The sequence below is a fragment of the Stegodyphus dumicola genome, chromosome X1, assembly GCF_044657685.1.
Source record: "Stegodyphus dumicola isolate Sdum_Otavi_A_Nest chromosome X1, ASM4465768v1".
Lineage (NCBI taxonomy): Eukaryota > Metazoa > Arthropoda > Arachnida > Araneae > Eresidae > Stegodyphus > Stegodyphus dumicola.
In genome coordinates this window covers 62,734,659-62,761,592 of record NC_140780.1, presented here as the reverse complement: position 1 = coordinate 62,761,592, position 26,934 = coordinate 62,734,659, and the positions used below count along the sequence as shown (strand labels likewise).

General features: G+C 33.9%; 1 protein-coding gene across 1 annotated transcript in view; it reads right to left on the bottom strand.

The window, feature by feature from the left end:
- LOC118205041 (latrophilin Cirl-like) overlaps positions 1-26,934 on the bottom strand; it is a 125,526-nt gene that overhangs the window by 23,278 nt on the left and 75,314 nt on the right. The window contains exons 5-13 of the mRNA XM_035377324.2: positions 26,470-26,653; positions 25,411-25,517; positions 22,634-22,825; positions 22,410-22,553; positions 21,007-21,110; positions 19,443-19,634; positions 16,267-16,444; positions 7,580-7,723; positions 2,518-2,708 (exon numbers count right to left, since the gene is read on the bottom strand). Coding sequence (XP_035233215.2) covers positions 2,518-2,708; positions 7,580-7,723; positions 16,267-16,444; positions 19,443-19,634; positions 21,007-21,110; positions 22,410-22,553; positions 22,634-22,825; positions 25,411-25,517; positions 26,470-26,653 — 1,436 coding nt within the window. The remainder of the gene's footprint in view (positions 1-2,517; positions 2,709-7,579; positions 7,724-16,266; positions 16,445-19,442; positions 19,635-21,006; positions 21,111-22,409; positions 22,554-22,633; positions 22,826-25,410; positions 25,518-26,469; positions 26,654-26,934) is intronic.

Below are 26,934 nucleotides of genomic sequence, written 5' to 3'. Positions count from 1 at the left end.
TGGTTTATAAGACTATTAGCAGATATTTCCGAAATTAAATCTGCTCCTTTATGACTAAAAATATGAAAGACTAGATATGCATGCTTGTTCACGATTAATTCATTGTTGCAGTTTGCATTAGAGCTTTTGTGATATAAGTAGGTAAAATTTCTGATGAATTCAGGAAAAATGCTGGGGTTAGTACCTTATATATATGAAATTTACAATGTGAACATTCTTGAGAACAGGTTGTAGAGACATTAAATATTTCAGAAGCAGGAGTAGTGAAAAATGAGCAACGCCATCGGCGGAAATCGAACAACGGACCTCTGGAATATGCGCCCAGCGTGCTGACCACTACACTACGAAGGCATGCTAAGAAGGCGGAAGAAATACCTTATATACCCCCTTTTAAAGGGCGACTGGGGTTTTTAAGGGACCCAATCGCCAAGTCTTGGGTGTGGAGAATCATCATCCACCAACCTTTTAGTTCGGGCGCCACTGTAGAGACATTATTTTGGAAGCAAGAGTAGTGAAAAATGAGCAACGCCCTCACCGGGAATCGAACCACGGACCTCTGGAATACACGCCCAGTGTGCTGACTACTACACTACGAAGGCGGGAGAAATGCCTTATAAGGTAACATGTAACGGAAGATTGGGACACAAGTACTTTGCCGCCGTATTTGACAACTTGACATGCATAGTCTCATGTTTCACGCTATGCTAGAATCCGCATTATTCTATGGTTTGGCCAGGAATGCAAAGGAATAATAGTGACAGTGTTGTTAAAAAAACTGAAAGCTTACAGATGTTATATTATGTCCAAAGGGGCGGTTTTTTTCAACGTTTTGTGTGTTACCTTTATTTATTAAATATCATGTTCCATAAATCCATAAAATTCAATTCAACAGCAATATCACAAAATATTTAAAAGAGCATAGCTTTAGAATTTCCGATACAATCTCGTGCGCTTGAGATATTTCCGCCCCCCCCCCCCGTGTAGTGTTGCCATTGCTCGCTTTGATATCATCGACTTTCTTAATCGAAAACTCATAAATGTTTTACAAAATAAGAAATAGATAATAAAATAAATTCCAAATTCGAGCCTCCAGATGCCCATATTCGTGTGGAGACGTACATTATTCAAAATTTGATGGCTCTACCATTGTCAGTGAGTCACAATGAGAGAAACATACATACATTTATACATACTTTATTATACTTGTTCCCCTTTAATGAAAACCACGGCACACCACTGGTGGAGAGACCATTGTATCCTGTACTGCTTGTGTACCAATGAGATGGAAAGCAACGAGAGACAAAAGTCAGGCCACGCAAAAATACAAGTAAACGTCAACATTCCAAGCTAAGTTACGAAGTTGTGGTCTTCAGGCACGTGGGTAGCAAACGGTCTGATGAAATTATCTTCTGGAATGATTTCGTAACTAAGAACTTCTTAAAAATTTTGTATCCATACAGCTAAGTCCAGTTTCGAAGAAACGCTTTTTAAGTTTAGTAATGTGGCTTACAATACGGTCTATTTTCAAATCATTACGGATCAGCTTATTTCTAATCATATAATGAGAATTTACAATTATTCTCAAAACATTATTCTATACTACCTGAAGTTCCTGCAAGGTCTGCATTTGAGGCTAAAGTCCAGGCGAGAGATGCGTAGCAATTGGCCATATAACGCATAAGTAATTCCTTCCCTTTTTGTTAAGATAGTCCAGAGTAGTTTCAAGGAGTACAGAACATTTGTTGGCCATAACACAGGCTTTTCCTATGTCATGCTTAATATGAAGGGTCCATGTGAGCCGTTGGTTAATGATAACCCTCAGATAACTTACATTATCTACACAGTCCACAGTTCCAAATAAGCAGAGGCTCTAACTAAAACATTCCAACCCTCGGCTTAAATACTCACATGATTAATTTGCATTCTGACATTGAGGAGTTCGGAAGAAGAAGTAAGGGACTCAAATCATAATAACTTGTTAATTAACATGAAATCTTTATTGGTTTATTAAAAACATTATGTATTGCTTTCTTTTTCATAGTAACTATCTTAGGTGACTAGTTATTTGAAAAGTGATATGGACAACAAAAATGATTCCATGCAAAAGTGAGGTTCAAAACTAATAGCTCATCCGGGCTAAAAATTGTGAGGCAACACTGTGCTTAACTAAAGCGATGTATTTTTTTTTTTTTTTTTTTTTTTTTTTTTTTTTTTTTTAATTTTGCGATTTTGTTCTTGAATTATTTTTTGTGGCCTAAATGCGAAGAAAGTGGTTTTAAATAATAAAATTAAAAAGACAAAAAAAGCTGTGTCAGCAGGAGTGAGTAAAAGAGCAGATAGATAAACTGCGAGCTCAACTGGAGCGTAAAAAACCTTAACAAACCCTTTGGTACGATGTTAAAATCTGAATCTTCCAGAATTGCTTTTTTTTCATTCTTTTGATATTATTTCTTTTTTCTAAAGTTCTTTTAAATTAACTTAATTAATTAATTAAAAAACAAGTGTAAATTTTGTTACCTGTATCAGCTTAAACGTAACAGTAACAGGTTCCGTGAATTTCATTCCAGGATATCTACCAGTTGAAGCTGAAATAACTCGGGAATTAATAATTCGCGATGAATTATGCAGAATTCCACGCCGACTTGAGGCCACAGTTCCAAGAAAATCCTTGACTTGTTTGTATGATGCAAAAACCATTTTGACTACTCCTGGGAAAAAATAGTAAATATTCCACTTCAAAAGTTACCACTGAAAAGCACAGTTATAAGACAGGAAAGAAATGGTATGGTATTCATAAACTGAATTAAATAGTATTCATAAGTTTCATAAATTTAATTTGATTTCTGCAAATCAAAATTAGACAAAGTATTACACTATTTAAATTTTCACCAACAGAAATTCTCCATACTCGGCGATCCAGCGTCAAGTCTGGCGGCTATTTCAGGACAAAACAGCAGGAGTTTCTTGGCATACCGAATTCAAAAACAGCTTCTGGCAATGCCTGTCTCATAAAGACCACTTTAAAATGAATTCCTGCGCATACAGGGATTCAAGGTAATGAAGCCGTGGACCTTCTGGCAATGCCTGTCTCATAAAGACCACTTTAAAATGAATTCCTGCGCATACAGGGATTCAAGGTAATGAAGCTGTGGACCTTCTGGCAATGCCTGTCTCATAAAGACCACTTTAAAATGAATTCCTGCGCATACAGGGATTCAAGGTAATGAAGCCGTGGACCTTCTGGCAAGCAGGCAGCTAATGACACAGAATTACTAGAAAAACTAATTAAACTTCTTTGGTCTCACATTAAATGAACAACTTTGATAAGCTTGCTGTAAAATTGGCAAATCAGACAGTTAGAGGCAGAGTTAGGGCGAAGGACATTTCGCTTATTGCCAAACGTTAACATGGAAATCGAGACCCAACATGGTAGCCTAACACAATTCTTGACAGGTCGATGGGCCATTCCCAGTACACCTCAACATATTCAGACTTGAGATACGCCCTTCTGCGAGTGCGGAGAGATGACACAGTCCATTATTACTTTCATTGCGTTAATACAATAAAGTGACACTTAAAGAAACCAGCGAACTGTGCCTGAGCAATGCGGACATCCAAGACACTCAAAAATAGAGTAGTCCTTGGTAAAATAGAGAAAATTTCAAGACACTGCGTAAGCAGAAACCACCATGAATAATATTATAATTGAAATGATCAGAAGTTAAAGCAGATAACCAGTATAACGATTAGAGTCTACAGTTATCAAGCTAAATAATCCTCGAGTTACTGGTAAGTTTATCATAGAATAGTAAGCTTGTTTTCATTCAACAAGAAGTAAAAATCTGAGCGATTGTTTCAGGTACTCAGAACGAGTATTAATATGAACTAATTCTGGACAAGAAAGACTTTCTAAAATATGGATACTGCTATTAGTACATAATGTTCAACATTATAACTTTTGCGATTTCCCCGCTGTGATGGTATATAATTCCGTTTGGTTCACCTCTGTGGTCAGAAACAATCTAAGCGGCGCACACACTTATCAGTTGTCTTTCAGAGTTCAGGTCTAATGTTATGCTACCTAAGAAGCAAGACTGTGGAAACGTCAAAAATGTTAAATACTGAAACGAAACTACACAACTATACAGAAATAAATTTGCCTCCCCCTTCTTTTTTTTAATGAAATTTATTCGTTGAGATGAATATCTATTGATATTATTAACCTGCATTATCTGTTGAAATCACAAGTCTAAATGTGCAGTATCTACGGTATGAAAGCCATCAAATCTACAATCCAAAATAACATAATAAATGTAAACTTTTAATTTTAAAAAATTTACAACTCTAATATTTAAATAAAAAATGCCTAAATTAACATGAATTTTGGTTTAAAGTCAAAACATACAAGGTAAGATTAGGTTAATTGTTTAAGGCAATCTGCTTATTCCTTAAGTGGAGGAAAAATTTTCAGCTGAAAATGCAGTAGCTTCTTATTCGGTTGATCTTTCAACGACTGAAAACGGACATCACCGAAAATTCTGCCTCTAACTTAGTAATTGTTTAAATAGCAACTTCCGGGGCTTAAGAGCCCCTTTTCTAAATCCTGGCAGCTCTGGCCCTGCACTTTGCAGATTTACTCTTCTTCAACATATCCGTACCCAAACCATCTCCGAATGTCGAATTTCTTCAGTTTGGTTGCACATTTGGCAATAATTTGGGTATTAATTGACAGAAACTCTTTCTTCGATAAAGAAGTGGATCTACATTTTCTTTATTTTGTCTTAAACATAATTACTCAACAAGGATACAATGCAATTCATATGAATTCGATCGTGTATAAAATAAATTTTAGTTTAAAATTAAAAGGAAAGAAAAATCTTTAGTTTTGCTATATACATTTTTTTTAATTAAAAGAAAAAATTTTTTTTCTCGTGCACCACAAAATATCACATGAGGCTTACGAAATGTAGGGGCAGGTAAAACACATCAACTTTTAAATAATGCAAATAAATCAAACATACGATTTAAAAATAATATACAAAGAAAATCATTTACAGTATTTAAAATAAGAGTCACCATAGACTTTAAAAGCAAGTTAAACCGAAGGCAAAGAAACAAATTCATGACATTTAGATGGCCAATTAATTGAATTAATTTCAATCTGCATTTTAATGAATTTCTTACATAATTAAGCAAAGGACAACCAAAAAGTAAATGAATGACACTTTGAGGAACTCCGAGATCACAACTGCACAAATTGGAAGACATCAGCTTAAACCGTTCAGGATAAACATTAAATTTTCCGTTAAGATGAAAATTATGCAGCGTTAAAACTGAGCAATAAGTCTTCATTTTGCAGTCTTTCGAAGATCGTTCGAAAGAACGCTTTTGTAATATCTCCCTATCAGAAGTAATATAATCATAATTTCATTCTTCAATCATTTTATGTTTGTATATTTTTTTTAAGGTTCGATTCTGGAATATTTACATCAACATTGATGTCTTTTCTAGCTGCATAATCGGCAAGCCAAGCAAATTTCTCTTTTCCATATATCACCGTGTGCCCAACGAACAAATATAAAAAACACTGAAGTACCTTTCTCCAGTAGATCTCCGACAGATTGCTCTATATTAACAGTAATACCATTACATGATCAGGTATTTTTTACGGACTCTAAGAGAAGAGAGAGAATCAGAGCAGATTAAGTAACTGGAAATATGTCTATCGTGGCTAAGTATCCATTTAATTGTAAAACTAATATTAAGAAGTTCAGAAATATAAACAGCACATTTATTTCTAATATGAAACTGGTGGTGCTCAATTTCAACACCAACTTCATAGATGAGATAAGCAAAACCTACTCTGTCACCTATTTTACTACAGTTCGTATAGCACACAAGTGAGAAAGAGTTCTCATCAATATCCATTACTATTTAAAATTTGTACTAGTTGCCTTACAGATGGATGCTGAATATAGATTACGTATTACTATACGTAGATTTGTAAATAACTCCCTTACCTAATATTAATTAATAATGATTAGTTTGTTCAGCTAACTTGAAATTTATATTTCTCATATATATATATATATATATATATATATATATATATATATATAGTAAACAAAAGCAAATGCTTCCAAATTTTATTTTTAAAGGACGGTAACTGGTTTTAAGTTGATGAAACTTTATACCAGGCAATCTAAAAATTATTTCACTTATAGGTGTTAGGACGCTCAGAATATTTCACATTCGCCGTCCAGATGGTATAGTGGCTATTGGAGCCTACCTTGCGGTACCGAAAGATCCGAATTCGAATCCCGGAGGAGGCATGGATGCTTGTAAATTTAGTGTGCCTGTGTGGCATGGGGGACAGTATAATATGCGGCAAGCCGCCGAAAGTCCTCTCGAGAGGTTGATGGTAGGGGAAGAAGGGTGGGAGACCCTCGGGCCCGTCCCCCGGGATGCTCTCCATCAAAATTAAGGAGGCGGAACTAAGCGAAGTCGGACTGTCACCTCTATGGTGCTCAAGACTCTTGCGAACGACAGGTGCAATCTTGCACTCCTTGACACAATGAATTTCGTGGGCTTGCTCTGATGTTACTGTCAGACAAGTGAGATAAGTCACACATATTTCACATTCAAATTTTTATTTATGATATCTTGTCGATCATTCGATGATCAACAGATTGAATCACATTTTCGGCAATCAATTTTTTTTTTTTTTTTTTTTTTTTTTTTTAAATCTCGAATGAACTAGCAGTGTTTCGCTGTTTTCATCATTAATATGTCCAATATGGAATTAATTCCATAAGGGTAAGGTGGCATATAACTATCATATGCTTTTTTTAAAAACAATACGTTCAAAGATGTACTTGTGTGATGTTGTTGAGGATACATCTTTTAAATAGTTCTTTAAACACAGGAACAGACATTTCAAACACTGAAGTTTATAAATATATTTTGGAGTACCTTTTACTTCTGAATAATGGTACGCAGTTAGTTAGATAAGCGATTTGTGTTTTACGATGACAATGGTTATTAAAACACATCTAAAATTTTAAAGCAGTTCTTTAAAAATAATATAATATCTGAATGGGACCCCAAAACTGCCAAATCTCAGTCTTATAAAAAAAAAAACTTTGGGATGTTTTAAAATTCATTAGAGAGCCTGAAGACGCCACTCTCAACCTGAAAGAAATTACATTTAAACATTGCATTAAATTTTACCAAATGAAAACGAAAAGTTATTACTTTTAATGCCAAAGTAAATGCCTGATTTCCTGAAAGCTAAAAGTGCTAAAACAAAATATTAACTTCAATAGTGTAACGTGTCTGTCGCGCAAATTTAATGGTCTAATATTTTCACATAATATTAGTTTCACTAATGTAATTTTTATAAAGTTAACTCTTTTATTCAAAAACAAGTGTTTCCATACTGCTACATGCAACACAGATTGTAAAAGATATTTTAAATATATTTACCTCATAATAAAAGATTCATATCTAAAATTTTCGTTCAAGTTAATTATAAATGAGGTCCAGATTATAATGTAAGACTTAATAACAAAACACAAACCGTTTGAAGCAGTACCCAGCAGTGCTTGCATTGGGAGATGGACACAGTCTTCAATTTGCTCCCATGAAGTCCCTTCAACTTCTTCTGCAGATGGAAATGTTATGTGGGATACTGCCCAGGCTTCTAAAACCCGAACTGATAGAACTGTAGAAGTAATATAGACTGTTAATATATGTACGCATTGTTAAGTATTTTTGTGCACATTTTCAAAATATGAAACAAACTGAGAAATAAAATTAACAGTCGACTTTTTACTCTCATTCCAATCTAAAAGCTTTAAAGAAAGGAAAAAGATATTTGGAATATGACAGAATATACCGTTTTATGAGAAAATAGTATCATTCTTCACGAACGTATTTCTTAAAACATTTACGCGGGCACTGATGTGTATGTACATGAAAAAAGTAAGATCGAGTTAGATTATGTTCCCAGTGTAGTAATCACATATTCACCTTGAATTTTGCATCTAAGGGCCCTCATTGCAAGCCTATAAATAGCTATGTGTTTACCACCTTTAAACACAGTGTGTCAGGTTTGGGAAGGAGACAACAATCAGTTATCGGAAATATCGTCTAGCATTTAAGGAAAAGCGGATTTCGAGTAAGCTCGCATACTGCAGTTTGAACTTGCGTAATGAAGAATGGAGCACTATTTGGACTAAATGGCCAACATTTTATCTGAACCACCTATGATCATTTTATCTAAATCAAGAGTGAAAGAATAAATTCTCGCAACATCCCGTGGCATGAAATACTTTCAAAATTTCTTCTCAAGCAACTAGGTTACTGACTTCAAGCGGCAGATCGAATCGGACACCAAGAAAAGTCTTTTATTGCTAGCTTTGGTGGAAGAAGGTTACCGATCATCCTTTGTAGAGACATTAGATATTTTTTTAAAGCAGCAAAGATGAAAAATGTGCAATGCCCTCGCGGGACTCGAGCCACGGACCTCTCGAATACGCGCCGAGCGTGCTGACCACTATAAAATAAAGGTATGCTAAGAAGGCGGGAGAAATACCTTATACTTTTATCTTGCTTTTGACTGGCTAATTTACCCGCAACCCCACCCTAAGGGTCTATATTAGATCTCAAATAAAAAATATTGCACTACGGAATCTACCTTTCAGACAGGTTTTGGGGGAAATACGTTACAAGGGGAAAATTGCCTATTGTACCTTGCATCTTTCAGTTCGTTAAACTTTTAAGTTATGCGGGTACGAAGTATGCGAAACTGCATAAGCGATTTTACCACCCGTCAGCACAGTAAACTATGTGACATTTACATATGTATATTACACATAGAATATTGATAATGATATTGCGCATATCGAATCTGCCTGATAACCTTTTTTTGCATTACGGAATTTCTGCACCACACAGCTGTATGAAATGTTAGAGGTAACTTTGGACAAGACGTATCACCTGTTATCGAACCAACCAGTTGAGATGGTACGTCAGGACGTATCGGCGAGCTACTGTGAATCAATCTACCTTATCACAAGGCCACTTTGCAGTACCGTGAACTAGACATATTAGACTATGGGTAATATAAATTAGTAATATCAATCATGTTCAAAGCTATGCATGATAGCATCAATTTATGCAGGAATTTTGAAACTGAACCCAACTCAGCAGTGAAGAATGACCACTGATGAATGCAATTTTTGCTCAGAAGGAATGGATGATAGCGTATTTAGGCATGAAACTTATCAGATACCAAGATATGACTACATGACGTAGGCAGACTCATGAAGCAGCCTGAAGAATCCTTTCATGGCATGGTCTTTGATGCCTGCAGACGAAATCTTAAATGTTTCTAGAGGCTTATATCTAGTTTCTACAAGCAGTTGTTACTAATCAGGTATACTTGTACATGATGAACTATTTAGGGATTGTAATAGCATCCATCAGTATGATACTTTACAACGCTAAAATTATCCGTGGATGATTTGGGCATTTTCGCAGATAATTGTGACAACTTTCCACTGTCTGACCGAATTCCGCCTAACATGGCTAGCTGCAAAAGTGATCTTAAGTAGGTGGTCATATAATATGATTTATGTAAGTAAAAGGTCTGTCCCATAATTGTGCTCATATTGTACAAGTAATTTTTAATTTCAGCATCCTTATAATACTGCTTGTGCTCCAATTCGTTTTCGGCATACTTTAAAGCATTATTGCACTCCTGCTGGGCTCCGGTTAAGTGATGCTGCTGAATTCTGTAAAGGACATTCAAAATTCATCTGCATCACTCACTTGACAAATGTATAGAATAATTATCATTATTCACTGAATCAGCATTAAAATCATCCACATTTTTAAGCATTCTCAAAGTGCAGACTGATTCAGTGCTTATTGCAACACAGAAACTAGAATAAAGTCTTATGAAAGTACTGGGTTTAAGCAATATTTCTAGCTTCCTTCAGAATCTTTTAGCTCCATTAATATGCGGAATTTCGAAATAAAACAACTTCATTATAAGCAGGGGCGTAGATAGAGGGGGGGGCATCTGTCCCCGGGCGCAGAATCCAAGGGGCGCCAAACTGATGTTACGACATTTTAGAATTAAATGTTTTCCATCCTTGGCAAGCAGTAGGGGGCGCGAAATCTTCAGTTGTCCCTGAGCGCTGAAAACCCTAGCAACGAACTCTGATTATAATCTTTTATTTATTTCATTATGGTCCTTGTCGTTATAGTCAAAAGTTTGTCATCGATTTTTAATTTGCGTCCTGATAAATTATCGAGTTCAAATTTTGTACTCTTAGTATTCGTGGATGACAATGTAGTGCAGTGAAGAGATTTTTTTCAAATTTCAGTGTAGATTTTTTTTAAACTTAACATTTCACACATATTTTCGTTTGACAAACAAACAAAAAAAATCCCAGAAATTTACTGTCTGTTACATCAGATGCAATATCATCAACAACAAAAATGTAAATGGAATTTGTATCAAATTTTTAATATCGTGTCTGATTTTTTGGCGAATTTTCGAAAATTGCTGTATGTTTTTCGGTTATGATTTTAAAATTTCAACAGCTAACACTATACTGGCTATTAAATTTTTAATTTTTCATATTACAAAACCAACTCTTCGCTGTCTTTTGAGTCATTGTCCCTTCATTGTCTAAAACAAGAACGATAAACAAATATTAGTTATGCGATTTTCTACACTTATTTTACAAAATATGCTACAGTGTCAAATAGAAAGAAAAATGCTGCTTACTCCTTAGGTATATATACCAGGTGATTATAATTTGTCCCACTTTTAAACGGCTGTAAGAAGAACCAGGGCTAAATGACCCTGAATAATAAGTAAAACAATGGGAATTCGTCTGGCAAAAGAAAAAAATAGGTCAAAATTGAATTTTTAAAAAAAAGTTTTTTTTTGTCTCTGAGAATCTACAAATGATTATAATCAAGGTCTAAACCGTTCCGCTTGCACTGCGCGTTCTCACACCACTGCTCGTCTCGTTTTGCAATGCCATGGCTCAGCGTTTCCCAAAGTGTGAGTCGCAGAAAAATTCAGCTGGGTCGTGGCAAAAATTGCAAAAACACAAAAAATCTATAACATTTTGCTCTAAATTTATTATTTTTTGAAACTTTTTCAAGTACTGCAGGTGGCAACCCTTTACCACCGTTTCATACCGTACCGTTTAAATTCGGATGCTCTGATTGGCTAATTTCGATTCGTCATTCAGTGTCTTCTCCGGTACATGCGCCGTAAACTTACGTGTATCAAAACAAGGTGATGTTTGAATTTTTGTTACCTATTTTATTTGACAATAGTTATTGTTACCTATTATTAATAGCAACTTCATATTGGTAAGTAATAAAAATACTTTTTCTTATAAATTATTTTATAAACAAATGCTGGAGAAAATTAATACTTCCCGCTTTAAAAATTGTCGCAAACAATTTATGCGGAATAAAGGGAAAATGTTTATTTTCGGCGATACCATTATCAAATAATACAGTTAAATGGAGAATTGATGATTGCGCGAAACCTTTAGAAGAAGAACTAGTTGCTCAAGTAAAAAAGAGCAAGTTTTTTTCCTTGCAAATAGATGAAAGCACAGATATCGAGGATAATGCAAATCTAATGTGTTTTATTAGATATATTAACAAAGACACCATACAATAAAATTTTTTGTTTTGTAAAAGGCTATCGACAAGAACGACCTCAGATGAAATTTTTTAAGGCTACCAATGATTTTGTCACTAGTCACGGTATTAATTGGATGAAGTGTTTTGGCCTAAGTAGCGATGGAGCACGTGCAATGGGAGGCTGTCATAAAGGTTTGTTTAAAAAAAATTCAAGAATTAGCAATTAATTGTGTATGGGTGCACTTTATTATCCATAAACAAGCGTTGGCGGCAAAACGAATGCCTTTAAATTTAAACATGACTTTGGAAGAATGTGTCTAGTTTGTAAACTACATAAAGTCTCGTCCATTAAATATCAGACCTTTTTATCGAATTATGCAAGGAAATGATGAGTGACCATAAACACCTCCTTTTGTATTGTAATTCACGATGGCTTTCAAAAGGAAACGTTTTAAAACGTCCGTTTGAGCTAAAAGACGAAGCCTTGGTATTTCTGAATGAACACCCACCCATCTAAAACAGATGCTATTTTTCCATTTAAGGATAGATTCCACGATTTTGAGTGGTTAATAAAAGTAGCTTATTTGTGCGACATATTTGCTACATTCAATGAATCGAATTTAAATTTGCAAGGCTTTGGTTTAAATATTTTCAAAGTATCGGAAAAAGTCGCTGCAATAATTTAAAAAATGACTGTGGAAACAACTACTTTCAAAAGGAAATTTTAAATCTTTTGAAACATTACATAAATTTATTGAAACCCATTCAAACTACGATGAAGAAAATTTACATCTTGAAACATTATCCAGTTTCAATTCAAGAACATCTTTCGGAGCTAATAAATAGTTTGAAAGACTATTTTCCGGATAATCCTTCAAATAATATGTGGATTAAAGATCCTTTTTCTGTCGATATTGAAAAGGAAGAAATGCTTAATCTTAGTGAACAAGAAGTTGATAATTTAATTGAAATCTCATGCGACATCAATCTTAAAAAAGTGTTTGAAACTGTACCACTAATTAATTTTTAGTTGCGCTGTCAAAAGGAATATCCAAGCGTAAGCGAAAAAGCGATACAATTTTTAATGCCTTTTGTCACCACTTATACGTGTGAAACTGCGTTCTCAGCCTTGGTGTACTTAAAAAATATCTATCGAAACAGATTGGATGTCGAATCTAATTTGAGAATAAAATCAACATCATTAAGTCTTAATTTGAAATTACTATGTTATGAAAGACAACATCATCCTTCGCACTAAAGTCAAAATATGTAAAAAAAAATTACTTTATTTACTTTAAGTTTTAAATGAAGATAATGGATTGTCTTTAATTAATAAAAAATTTAAAATCTCTTATCGGGTCGCGGTCAAAAAAGTTTGGTAAACGCTGCTATAGCTATATCTTCCACTATTGTCGAAGCAACTACCTTCCTCTTTCTGCCAGATCTCATGTAAACTGAAGTCTCTTCGAACTTGCAAATCATATTTCGCAGATAGATTTCGCAGACACCGGACCAAAGTCACGTCTTATACACATTAATGTCCGTGACGTCTTCAGAGCTGTTGACTTAGTCACCATTCTTGTAAAAAGGCTTCAAGAGCAGAGTATGATCCTTCATTAACAAAGTTTTGACGAGCTTCCCAGACGCAGAATAACGGAAACAAGTGTTTTTTTACGTCTAAACGTGAGGTGCGCCAATGATTATAAGTTACGGAGTGCCTATGATTCAAAACCATGTACCTCCACATCAGAAAAATATGTAAGTAATGAGCAGAAATAGGAAAACTGCATAATTGGTTATCATGATGCACACTAGAGGGAGCTACATTAGCTCGAGAAAGTTTAGGGATAGGAAAAATCAAGTTTTGATTTGCATAGAATCTGTGTCATCTGCATAGAATGCTAGAGTAACACTGGGTGGTTTTGGAATGTCGTTGATAAAGATTATATATAATAATATAGTCGGTCCAAGTAGACTACCTTGAGCTACGCCACTTAGGATTGGACGGGGAGCCGAAATGATAGAATTAACTCGTACTGAGAAAGAACGATTAGTGAGATACGAGTTAATTATGTGAATAAGTTGAGCCGGAATACCAAGTCGCATGAGCTTAATAATAATACCCATATGCCAATTCCTATCAAATGCTTTGGCTATGTCAAGAAAAAGGGGGCCAATAAGCATTTTGCTACGAAAGCTTTCGTGAATGAACTTCCCTGTTCTCAAAAGCTGGTGCGTTGTGCAGTGTTTTGCTCGGAAACTACATTGCTCGTCAATAAGGACTTTTTAGCTCCGAAGAAAATCATTCAGGCGTTTAAGTAGCACAAATTCGTAAATCTTTGATAACGAAGATAGGAGGCTGATAGGTCTATAATTTTGAGGATTTGAATGGCACTGGCCAGGTTTCGGAATAGGCACAATAAGCACGCTCTTCCAGCTTTGAGGAAAATAACAATGCAGTAACATATAATTTATGAGCATTACTAAGAAAAATAGATAGCTGGTAGGTAAGTATTTAATCATGCGGTTCGAAATAGAGTCCAATCCAGGCGCTTTCTTAGGATTTAATTTAACGATATATTGGCTAACTTCGTGCATGGTTGTTTAATGTATGTCTCTCTGACATGAAGAGTTTAGAAATCTTTCAGCATCTAGTAGGAAGGAATTTGCGGTATTAGCAAAAATCCCTTCATTATGTGGTGTGAATTGTGTTTGGAGACTGTCAACAATTAATTCAGCTTTCTCCGTGTCTGTATGAGCCACCACTGCGTCATTAGCTAATGACGGAATGTGAGATTTGTGTTTGCGAAGTCTGGCAGATGCACGCCAAAGACTGTTATCTGTGGTCGTTAGGGACTGAATGTGATTAGAGTATCGTGATTGATTGAACTGATCGCATGAAGCCTTGATCTCATTTTGGAGAGCACGAAGTTGTAATTTTAAGTCAGGACTTCTAATTCTTTGCCAAAGCCTTCTTACTTTAGTCTTTTCGCGAATTTTGAGTTTGATTTCAGCTAGAAGTTTATTAAAATTGGGGCGAAGGGTGGGTTTTGATACTTCTTAAAAGGTATCTGTTAGGATAGACGTTAAATGACCAACAACCTTGTCAATATCGTCACTGGATTTAATTTCGAGAGAGGGAAAACTTTTACTGTTAAGTTTATATCGAAAATTGTCCCAAGACAACTTTCCACAGTCACGTGAAAGTCAAAAGGAATATTTCGAAAAAGAGCCAAATCAGTATAAGAAGGGGCTGCCCGTACATCGTATCGTGTGGGTGAATCCGGCGGTATAATTTTAAATTGGGCGCACTGAGCCCGTTTTAGGAAGCCACGACCAGCGGTGTTGGAATTTTTACAACGCTAAGCCTGGTGGAGACAATTTAAATCACCAGCGATAATGATATTGGCTAATAAATTGAGCAGTTTGTTAAAATCCTCCACCGGAAATTTGTCTCTTGTTCTGGATAAAGGTGGAAGATAGGCAGAGATCAAAACTAAGGATGTCACGCCTTATTATAACATAGCATATTATAACGAATACGGCGCTACTTATTGATAAAATCTTGAACTATTCTTTTTCTCCTTTCGCCAGATAAATTCCCATTGCTTCACGTATATTCAGGTCATTCCGACCAGCGTTTTTTTAAAATTTTTTATTCATTTATTTTACGGCCTTTTTGAAAGTGGGACTTTAATTATAATCATGCTGTACCTTTTCTTCAGCATTTGATTTTAAGAGCTGATTTCTTAATTTTAATTTGGCATGAATAATCTATTAAAAATAATCTATTATAAAAACTTGGAATTTTCAAGGGTTATGAAAGAAACTCTTCATCCTCTTTTAAAACAAGTTCGATTTGAAAAAAAAAATATTAATTAGGCTACTTTCTATAATTTTTTTTAATTAGCCGTGTTTTTATTAGTTTTTATTAGTTTTTTTAACTCATTCAAGTTTTGTTTTTTTTTCACTGTGATCAGCTTTGTAATCCTGTGCGTTTGTCAAGCAGTCTGTGTAATAACGTTTGCTTCTAAATTAGTTACATGAAATAAAAATTTATCATTATGCACTTCTTTGAAATGGCACCACTGCCTGTCTGGTGTTCTTTTGCAAGGCACAATTTGAACACCCGCACCGGAGCTACCCTGCCTGTTTCAAACCTATATCTGCTCATTAAATGAACTTATTGATACTTGTTTTAATCACTTCTAAACCTTTATCTTCTCATTACTTTCAGTTTCATCATGATCGAATTATTTCAAGTTCGCGGATATTTTTCGACACAAAATATGCACTAAAAGATAAAACTACTTACTGCTTGTCTTAGATCTCACATTTTCACAGAAATTTCTGCAGTCCAAATATTCAATAAAGTTTTCCTTACTTTGATAAAAATTAATTATTGCAAGTATGATTTATTTTTCAGAGATAAATATTAACAGATTTGGATGTAATATGAATTTTTAAAAAAATTCCTCAAATAGCTTCATGCAGTAAGCATATGAATTTTCTAAACACCATAAACGTTGGCCGAAATATTTATATTCACCCTTTCTGAAAAAAGTATAAATGCAAATAACTCACGAAGATTGTGTAAAGCTTTGCGGAAATAGAACGTCGACCTATGGGCCGAAGCAAGTAGCCAGCCACTTCGCTCCAAAGCTTCAAGAAGTGTCGATGCAATATGTCTTCTTTCACTAGCTGCTAGTTCTCCCCAAGATGGAGAAACTTCAAGCAAATTGCTTGTGACATCCGTTGCGCACTATAAAAAATATTTTTTCTGTCACACATTTATCATAAATATAAAATCTGATTAGTGTTTAAAATATATCATTTTATGTATGTCAGTACATAGTTTACATTACACAGAATATAAAAAATTAGACAGACAACCCTTGTGCTTTGTGCCATAAATAATTAGTTAACCAACCAACGGATAAAAATATAATCTTAAAATGTTTAATTATAAATTGTTTGCCTCCACTTTGTTTCCCTTTTGCCTTAAAAAACTATGTTATTGGATTAATACAAATTAAATGTTCGGAATAAAAATGCCATTTTCCAATATTTGTCTTATTCAAACAAGACCACCAATTTAATCCCCGTTCTTCACTAAGTTTTTTTGTCATCGGTCTGCCAAAGCATGGTAGCCATGGCAAAGATGTACTCGAGTTTATAATCCCAAACATAACAAGAGACGCGTGTTACATCATAATAAACATCCGTGTCTTAGAGAATTTCACATTCAGAAACTGGTGCAAACAACAGGAGAGAGAGAGAAATTACTGGGAATGAATTCGAGAGAGTATGAATTGTGAAAAGCGTTTCTTACTCTAGTTAACGAATAGATATTCGGCACTAGTCTAAACTAAAGCAACAAAGATAATAAAAGGCACTAAGCAAACAAACAAACAAAAAGTAGATCACAAGGAAAGATCTTTTTCTACATAGACCTTGAAAGTCTTTACAGAAGTGGACAGAATTTTAAAAGAAATATCCTTTCTAAATATTTTAAATATCCACCTGTAAGTTAAGTCCAAGTACAAGGAAAATGGTGGAAGAATTAGGAATTAATGAATCACTTGGTGTAAAGATAACCTACATGGCAGATGATGACTGGTGTCATCACTTTGAGAACGTCACTCCTTGAGCACGATATTTTCTTGGGCCATCTATGTGAAAAAGAACGGAAAGGGCTTCAAAAAATGGATGCGCTTTCTAGAGACTTAACTTCAGTTTTGAACCATTTGACATTTCAGTTAATAAGTTTTAAAAAGAAAATAAAAATAATAAATTAGAATTCATATGTTTTAAGCAGAATGGACGGCTGAAGCTTAACGCATATCGGCAACATACAACGGTCTAATTTGAAAAAGATGCGTTTGGGATCATTGAGGCATAGATATTAATTTCACCGACAGCAACTGACGCAGATTTTAAGAAAACCATAAATTTTCCAAGTGAGTATAAGAATATCAATTTTTCCGTAATATTAAACATTTTATCAGCAATTTTTAGCTTTATAATGTTTTGTGCGGTGCCGTGTACATTAGCAGTATTAACATCTCATTATTAGATTATGCGTAATACAAATGTTTTATTTAGTTTTATTTAGTTGAATATGGCAAAGTACTCGATGGTTATCTGCCTAAGGGAAGAAATGCCTTCGAGGAGGACTTTCTACAGGAATCTGGCTCATATACACTGGAGAAGACCCCATGTGTAAAATCTATTCAGACGCCCCTGCAGCCAGCCCATTCGCACGGATTCGAACCCCGGACCAAACTGCCAGTGTTCAGCGACTTTATCGCTCGACCGCTAGTAAATTTTTTAACGATCTGTTAAATATGTGTTGAAGAAGTATAGAAATATGTCCTCTTCAGTGTTAATTTTTACACGCAAAAGTATATTGAAAAAATTCCGTATTTGTTTTTTTTTTTTTTTTTTTTTTTTTTTTTTTTTAAAGGCATGGGTATAACAAAAAATTGTCTTTGATTAGACTTTTTTTAGACTTAATTTTATGATTCACTTTTCAGACAAAAAATATTATTTCTACATAGTTTGATTTGGAGCTTAAATAATTGCCTTTCTCAAATTCACTCGAACTGGCTACATCAATATACCATCTAGACTTCAAAATCATTTAAGCCTAGGAAAAAAAAAAAAAAAAAAAAAAAAAGAGCCTTTGTTTGTTTGTTTTCCTTTGGCCATAACAGTTGAAATCTGATCTAAATCAGTACATCCGTTTTCTAATTATCTTCATGAATTTTGCACTTTAAGTGTGAAAAGTTTTCGGCTGATTAAGTAAACTGAATATTTTAATAATTGGAATTTCTAAAATGAGGATCATGTAAAATGTTAGATTTTATATTTACGAATCATTCTAAAAACGCAGACTACATAACTTATACAATCCAAAATGTTTTATTGAAAGAAAGGTGGAATTTTTTTTTTTTTTTTTTTTTTTTTTAAGCAGAAGTTTTTTGGCTTCATACGATTCATCCTTTATTTTAACAGCCAGTTTTTAAGTCTTATTTTAAGTAAGACGTTTTGCTTATGCTAAAATCTGCCCCATACTGTTACAATTTTATTTACTTCACCAGAATATGTAAATGAGAGGAGTTTTAAACAGGTGTAAAAATCTAAATCAACTGAAGGAGAGCTGCGAACGCCCGCCGGACATAAAGATCTCCTCTGGTTGTGAGAAGTATTTCTGTTAGCTGGTGACTTTTTTTTTTTTTTTTTCCTGTTGAATATGAGGTAATTCGTTTGTGAAACCACACGAGCTAAGCGTTGGAATAGAATTTAACTCGTGAGCTCTAAACAATTTGCTTTCGTGTTGTCCTTATTCCTGAGAGAAACTGAAGTGTATTTATATTCATTAGTTTTAGTTTTGCACATCATGTTGATGCAGAATTTTAGCTGTTATTTGTGTTGTAATCATTTATGATCGAAAATTCATCTTTCGAGGTTAAATTAGCTTTAATTTAAGCAAAAATGAGTTTATCATAATAAGTTGATTTAATAAAAATCATTATTCTTTAATAACCTAATTAGCAGAATGAAGTTATTTTTTTTAAAAAAGCGATTTTAGTTCTTCGTTAATGAATATATTTTTCTACAAAGGAAGTTAGTTATCTGGTTATCGTCTAATTCATAATTTGGGGAGAATTATACAATAAAAGATAAACATTTTTTATTAATAACAAAAATTTTCTTAAAAAAGTTACACATTAATAAAGTAATCTTGTCGAGAATACCTCTAATAATTCTTGAAGTAGCTGATGTCGTTGTTTATCATCTGCTATTTCTTTCATCTTATCTGCCATCTTGGCTACAAGTCGATGCAAGATTTCAGTGGCATGCCTCACATCTCCTCCGTATAATGGTTTCCTGTGAGTCATTACCGATAATTCAGTAGCAATATTTACGACAGAATCTCCGCCATCAACCTAAGAAAAATTAGTCGTCATATCAATTGTGTAAAACATTAATATACTTATGTTTATGGCTAGATAATGCACTCCGGAAGAATGGGTTCAGGTCCCACAGTGCCTAACGCGTACTCGATCATAGTTGTAATCCAAGTTGATGTGCGATTTATCGGAAGAAGCGATCTGTTGCCAGTTGGCACAGCAACGGCTGTGTTACGTGACCATTGTAGCTGCAGACGTCAATGATTTTGTGTGACGAAAATCCTGTCCAAAGGAATGCAAACAATAGATGCCGGCGTGCTGTTGACGACGACAACAGCGGCAATTTGTGATCCATTGCCAATTTGCGACTTGTCTAGTTCTCTAAACCCACTCCTTCAACACACACAAATTATTGACAAGGCACTAAGCTCATACGAGCTTTACGTTAGGAAAGCCCTCTTTCTCGCAGGTAAATCCTTCTTTTCTGTTCGAAAGGTTTAGCATGCTTATACCCTCTGTAGTCCACAAGATATAGTGAGTTCTCATAAACGTTTACCTCTGGCAAATAACCAAACACTATTTTAAAATCCGCTGTAGACCTTTATTTTTAGGGCTAACACCACAGTTCAGAGCGAAATATTCTGGCCACATATGCGTTATCACTCTGAAATTTTAATCCTTCGCATATCACGCACGGTTTATGTTAAATGACCAATTTTCTTACACATGATTTGGATCTGCTTCGTCTCTTCTCCTTTTGTTAACCCTGACCACGATGCAAATAAATACGCGTACTTAAGGCGGAGTTTTTGAAAATTTTAGATATAGAGCTTTTGGAACTGATGCTCTCAGTTTGTACTTTCTCTCGGCCAGCTCTGCAAAATTAGTATTCCGGCTTTAGTAATTTTGCTAGCCGTTGTTACATTCAAGTTTTAAATGAAAAGTGTGTTTTAAAACCTTTTTGGGATTCTGTAGTACTTTCATACAGAGTGATAATTCGCTTGTCAATCTAGTAGGGTTTTATCTCCTTAAAAAAAACCTTGCTAGATAAACTTGCTTCAGATTAGATTTACAAAGAATAGTCATCCTACAATCGTACACTACTTATAATTTCCTGTCAATTTATTCACATGATTGCATAGAGTTTTTCAATTTTTCGCAAACAAGAGTGTAATAATAATAATTTCTTTATGTATCACAAATTATGAATAATTAAAAATGCCTAGGCATTCTGATGCTTTCAAAATAAAGTTACTGAATTAATTTCATGTTTATATGCTAAAATACTGACACGGGAGGATATTATGCAGTCAAAGAAATTATACTGGTATAACAACAAAACTGCACTCGATATATTTGCTCCATAAATAATGTAATTATTAATAAGTTACAAGAGGATACCACGCACTCTGTTTCTTAAATTATCCACCCATAAAGAACTGCATTCACTCAGATCTGGACTTTCAGGTACCCACTGGACAGGATTTGTTCCACATCGCCATCGAGCTTCACCTAAAAAAAAAAAAAAATGTGGTATTATATGGAAATAATCATTACGTTATCAACAATGTAAATATAATATAATATTACTCTAGAAACTAAGTGGGCTAGCCAAAATAAAATATAGGGTTGATTAGAAAGTAATGAAATATCCTGAAAACATGAGAGGCAATAGAACATGGTAAATTTGCATAACAAATATAATTTTATTTGAAGCTCTCTGTCCCAATCCTGCATTACTTTTCGATCAAGATGAAATTTAAAAATATTCTAAATTGTCTAAAATGGCATATATATATATATTTTTTAAATTCAGATTTATGCAGGGATTTCAAAAGAAAAATTCTCAATGAATTCTGAAAGACAAATTAGTGGCCTCATTCATCTGATCAATCTGGCTTCAATTAAAACAGCTTTATTTTATATTTGATTACATTTTAACTCAGTTATTCCATGTGCATAGAGTTTTGAACAGGAATGTAAAGCGGATAAGGTTTAGATTAACGGATTGTGGAAAGAGTGCTGACAGAGAGGAATGCCTACATGGAAGGATTTTTAAAGAAAGTTGGCTTGTACGAGCACTTCGTGTTAAGGAAATAGCGAAAACAGTCATACAACACTCTTATCGAGCTGGCCATTGGTGGGTTTAAAGAGGTTCAAGCTTGTGATTTGTTTATTTGATTTCAGGAAAACACACCAGGCTCAAAATCTTTTACGCCAAAGACAATGCTTTTGAGGCTTTTACGCCTCGAAATGAATTCCGGACACTTCCCACTTTCTTGCCGCCAACTTTTTTTCTGATTTTACTAAATGGAAAAGGATTTTGTCTGCTCTGCGAAAATTTGTTACCAAGTCTACTTTTTAACGGTGTGTTTTCTCTTTCCTACTACTGTCTGTTACTAATTTTTTTATTAATTTTGTAAATATGTTTGTAATTTGTATTATTAATTTTGTAAATATGTTTGTAATGTATGTAAATTGTTTTTATTATTTTGTAAATATGTTTTTATTAATTCTGTAAATATTTTGTAAATATGAAGCCCTATGTTTCATCTGTGGAGAAAACGGTTATGTTTTTTTAAGAAACTAAACATTTAAAAAAGGAGCCTATCTGCATTTGACTTTCCAAATACACAGAGCGTTATACACTGAAATCAATACTTAATGAATGCTGAGTTCTTCCAAATAATTTCATCCAAGTTCATCTACAGCCCTTCCGTTTTTAATTAGAAACGAAGGCATAAGAATGTTGCAAAAGAAATGTTCTTCTTCTGCATGCTGACGCTGAAATTTGGCTTAAAATGGGCTTACCAAATGTACCACCAGGACACTTTTGCACAACTTCTGTTCCAGCTTTTGTCCAGTCCCAAGAAAGATTTCTTGAATGAGTCGGGTAGCAGTGCTCTTCTTTATTGAACAATGTCATTGCTGTTGTAGATCTGGGAGGTATATATTCTGAAAAAATGTTTAAAATTAAAGATGCACCAAAACACGAAATTCAGTGAAAGGGAAAATTTTCGTAATAGCATACGTACTTGTAGTGGACAGGGTGCTTGCCGTGGTGTATGAAATGGTTGACAGTTTGGGGGTAAAAGTTGTAGTTACTGGAGTAGTGAAAATTGTTGGTCTGCTCGACCGTGTCAGAGGAATAATAATTGGCGGCCTCGTCGTAGTACTTGCAGTGCTAATGACTTCAGAACTAGATGAACTGGAAGTTGTCATACTTTCTGCAGACGTATAACAAACATTAAATATTAGAATTTAATTATTTTTTCAAAGCTCTCCCATTTAAAAAATTAATAATAGTTTTGATCTTTAGTCACTGCATCTAAGAATCACATTTTAGGGTACGCAATGAAAACTGAAATACCTTATCTTATGTAAACACACATACACACCTATGTACATATAGTATATATATATATAAATGTATATACATATACTATATAGATGTTACCGTGAAAGACCGAAATTGGAGAATGTCGACTTTCACCGAAGAATATCAAACATTCACCAAATACGTCGGTGAAAGACTGAATATTTCACTACATTCTTGTATATTCGGACCCTCACTGGTGTATGTTGACAATCACAGATATGCTCTGGTGAAAGTCGAAAAGAGAGGTCATAAAGTGCCATAATAGTTTAAGTTGTTGCAATAAATAAGATTTGAATCACATAATTTAGTAAGTTTTTTATTACTGTTATTTTATTTTCTCCTTTAGAATTTTTATAATTAAGTAAGTTTTTAACTTCTATTATTTTCCTTTCTCATTTTGAATGTATTGTGTGTCTTAGGTTCTCATGTTTTTAAGTTCTTATTTCAAGTCTCAAGTGCGTTTATTCGCGACTGAATTACGGAGAAGAAAATATAATATTGTTATATGTTCAACATTCACCATTAGTACATGGTGAATGTCGACATTGACCGGTGTAAGTCAGAAATAAGAGTATTTGGGAAATATTTCGGACATACACCAAGAGACTATGTGAATGTTGACATTCACCGGTGAAATTCGACATTCTCCAGATTTCGGTGTTTCACCGTAACATACATACACCATACACAACAATTATATAATAATTAGCACAATAATAAATTTCTAGCACTTAAGCAGCTTAGATTGCTCAGTTTTAGCCATTTTGTTGGAAAAACTTCTGGAAGAATAGTGCCTTGTTATTGTCGTGACGGTTCCAACTTTTAAACTGAGATGCTAAAGATGTTTAAAAATGCAATTGCAAGGACAAATTTTAATTGGCGTACAAATTCCTAGTGCTCTAATTGTGGACGCAAATTGGTGAGAAAAATTTCTAAAAGAGAATATTGTTGATTGGGCTATAGACAAAGAAAAGTTAAGTATTGAAATGAGAGTCTGAAGTTGGTTAGAAAATTGCTCGTTAAGAATGAGAAGGCAGTGAAATTGAAAATGTAGAAATGCAGAACCAGAGTTGTGCAAAATATTTTAAGAAAAGAAGGGATTTTAAATTTACCTCTATTAAACTAATTAACTGGTAAACTAACAAGTTCAAAGAAGTCACTCGTAGCACGACTTTTAATGAGTTAATTATGATAAAAATATTTGAAGAGGAAGTTGTGTACTTGCTAATTTTGAAATTAAATATCTCTGTTCATTTGGTCATATGGAGAGTCAAATTTCTGCGCTTTATATTTTATATAGAGTATAAAAGTTTCCTAACTATAAGTACAGAAACCGAAGGAACATATAAAAAGTTATATTTGGTAATTTTTACAAAATTGATTTCTTTAAAGTTAAAAAAATGGCAAAAAAAATGAGTATATGCGGCATTTAAAACATTTTCTTAGTTAGAAGTATGTGTCTACGAGCAGTGGTTGCGAAAATAAACGCCGGATAAGAACTTCTATGGTTACAGTGTATGTATGTGATGTTCTAGAGGTTGATGGCGGAAACAAAGCATTCATGGTCACTAGGACATATTTTATTTTTGGACCAAAAAAAAAAAAAAAATCTTGAGAAGCGCATTTTTTACTTAAATTACGCAGCGTCAAAGGCCAAACTGCGCGCCCATTATCGATCACATCAAGTATCAATGCAATTCAGAAATAAGCAGCAATATGATGGCAGGCCAGCAAGTGCGAGCAGAAATGCAACGTGTCTAAGACGAAAGTTTTTTGCAGAATGATTTAGTTTAGGTTCAGATTGGTTCCCATTGGCTACTGTTAATTTCGATTCCCAAATGAGAAATCATCATTGGCTAAAGCGATATGTAAGTATCTACATCGTTAGCATTATATGACATAGCTTAGTTTTGAAGTGACGCAGTATAGAGCATAGCATTTTATTTCCTATTTTTTTTTTTTTTTTTTTTTTTTTTTTTTTTTGGACAGAAAGGAGAAAAACCAAAATTGAAATGGAGAGCTAAGGATCTATTGAAAATTAAAATTAGTACATTTTACCTTACCTATTGTTCTCTTATATATAGATAGATGAATAAAAAGATACACGTTTAATAAAAATAGTTGGAATAAGGTCAGACGTTTGACAACCCTTTTTTACAAAGGAGAAATGTCTGCATATTTTAGCGAATAAACTATTTCGTCTCCTCCGCCCGCCCCCCAAAAATAGAAAAAGAAAACGAGGGGGAAAAAATTACTTTCATGTCTTCACGAATTATTATTTAGCTTTCTTTTACAATTCTGGGATATTTCCTTGCAGCATTTTTTAATCGACGCGCATTTATTACGTAAAACTACGTATGACAAAATGAAGTAAAACATAACAATCATTGTGTTTAAGGCGAAAAAAATTTTAAATAAAATTTTTTAACTTACCTAAAATGCACTGGTATTGTACTTCCAGATATTTAAATGTACCTGGACAAGGGTCAGCAAATGTTTCACTGGTTGCACTTACGACGCAGCTGGACATTAAGTTACACCTAAAAAAAAAAAAAAAAAAAAAAAAAAAAAATAAAGTAAAAAAGGTTCTTCATTCTTCATTCTCGATAGTAATAAATTAAATTGAAAAATTGGGTAGAATAATATAAATGAATTTAAACATGATACTTAATTAAAATGCTTTTGAAACTGGAATATGATATTCGTTTAGATTCGGTCTTGTTTTACACATTCAAGAAAAACACAACATCAGTTAAGATTAGCAGCTGATTACCTATCAGTAATCCAGGCAAAAAATATTTAATTTACAGAATTTTGCTATTTTGAAAAACTAAAATAAAAATTGTTTAAATATTGCTTTACTTCCAAGGACTTCACTGTTTTATCGAAACCGCTTCCTCAAAGTTATGTAGTACCCTGTAGTTCACTTTGAAATTGAGTCAGTAAATTATTTACTGTTTACTGAGATTATCAATATATTACTTATTACTTAAAAATGTCTACATGGTATAGAAAATGTAGTTATTTGCAGGTGTGAAACTTGTATTTTGATTCAGTTTGGTAACAGATGGTACCAAATATATAAATGGTTTGAGTTCTCGTCTGGATCTTATCTATACTATACCGTGTTGACTAATGCGTGCTAACCTTCAACTTAAGAGTTCATGCCCTCTACCACCACATGATCATATGAATGCAACTTAGATTACGGTTCATGTCTGGAATTATGCGGTTTGAATAAATATCTGTAAATGAGCACGATTTGAGAAGTAAATATGTTACATTAAGAGAGAAAATAAAATAGGAAATTCTAATCTGCATAGGAGCAAAAATTTCTGTGTACTAAATTTACATTTCAATGAAACAGATTGTTAGCTATCATCATTCAGTTACAAAGGCGATACCGGAAAAAAAAAAAAAAAAAACTAAATTAACCTAGGATTTTGAAAATACGCGCTCTTTAGTTCCCTAAAAGGCATTCGCAAAACTTACCGTTCATAAATAACATAGTAAGAGCGATGAGATGAGCAATCGACACTCCAGTCCAAGCTACCGTGTTCGTTGCAGATACTGATGCTGAAACGTCCATAATTGGCACGGATGAGATGAATGAGATAGCCTTCTTCGCAACTTATATGAAGCTGGCCGCCTTCGCAGGCATACGCCGTTCTGTATTCTGTAAAAAAGGTATCTTTAAAGCTGAAATATCTTTACAGTTTTTACATATCCACATTTAAAAGTGCAGGTATAATAAAATTTAAAGTATCCTTAATTAGGAGTTCCTTTGGCGAATTCTAAGGCTTATTGTAAAGAAAGATTTAGAAAACAGGCACTTTAAAGTGCACGTTCACTGTTTATTGAAACATCAACATTAGATGTCGCTGTGGCAGTAAAAACCGTCTGAAAAGCACTATAATATATCCTTTATTATTTTCAGCAATAATTTAATTTCGGAGT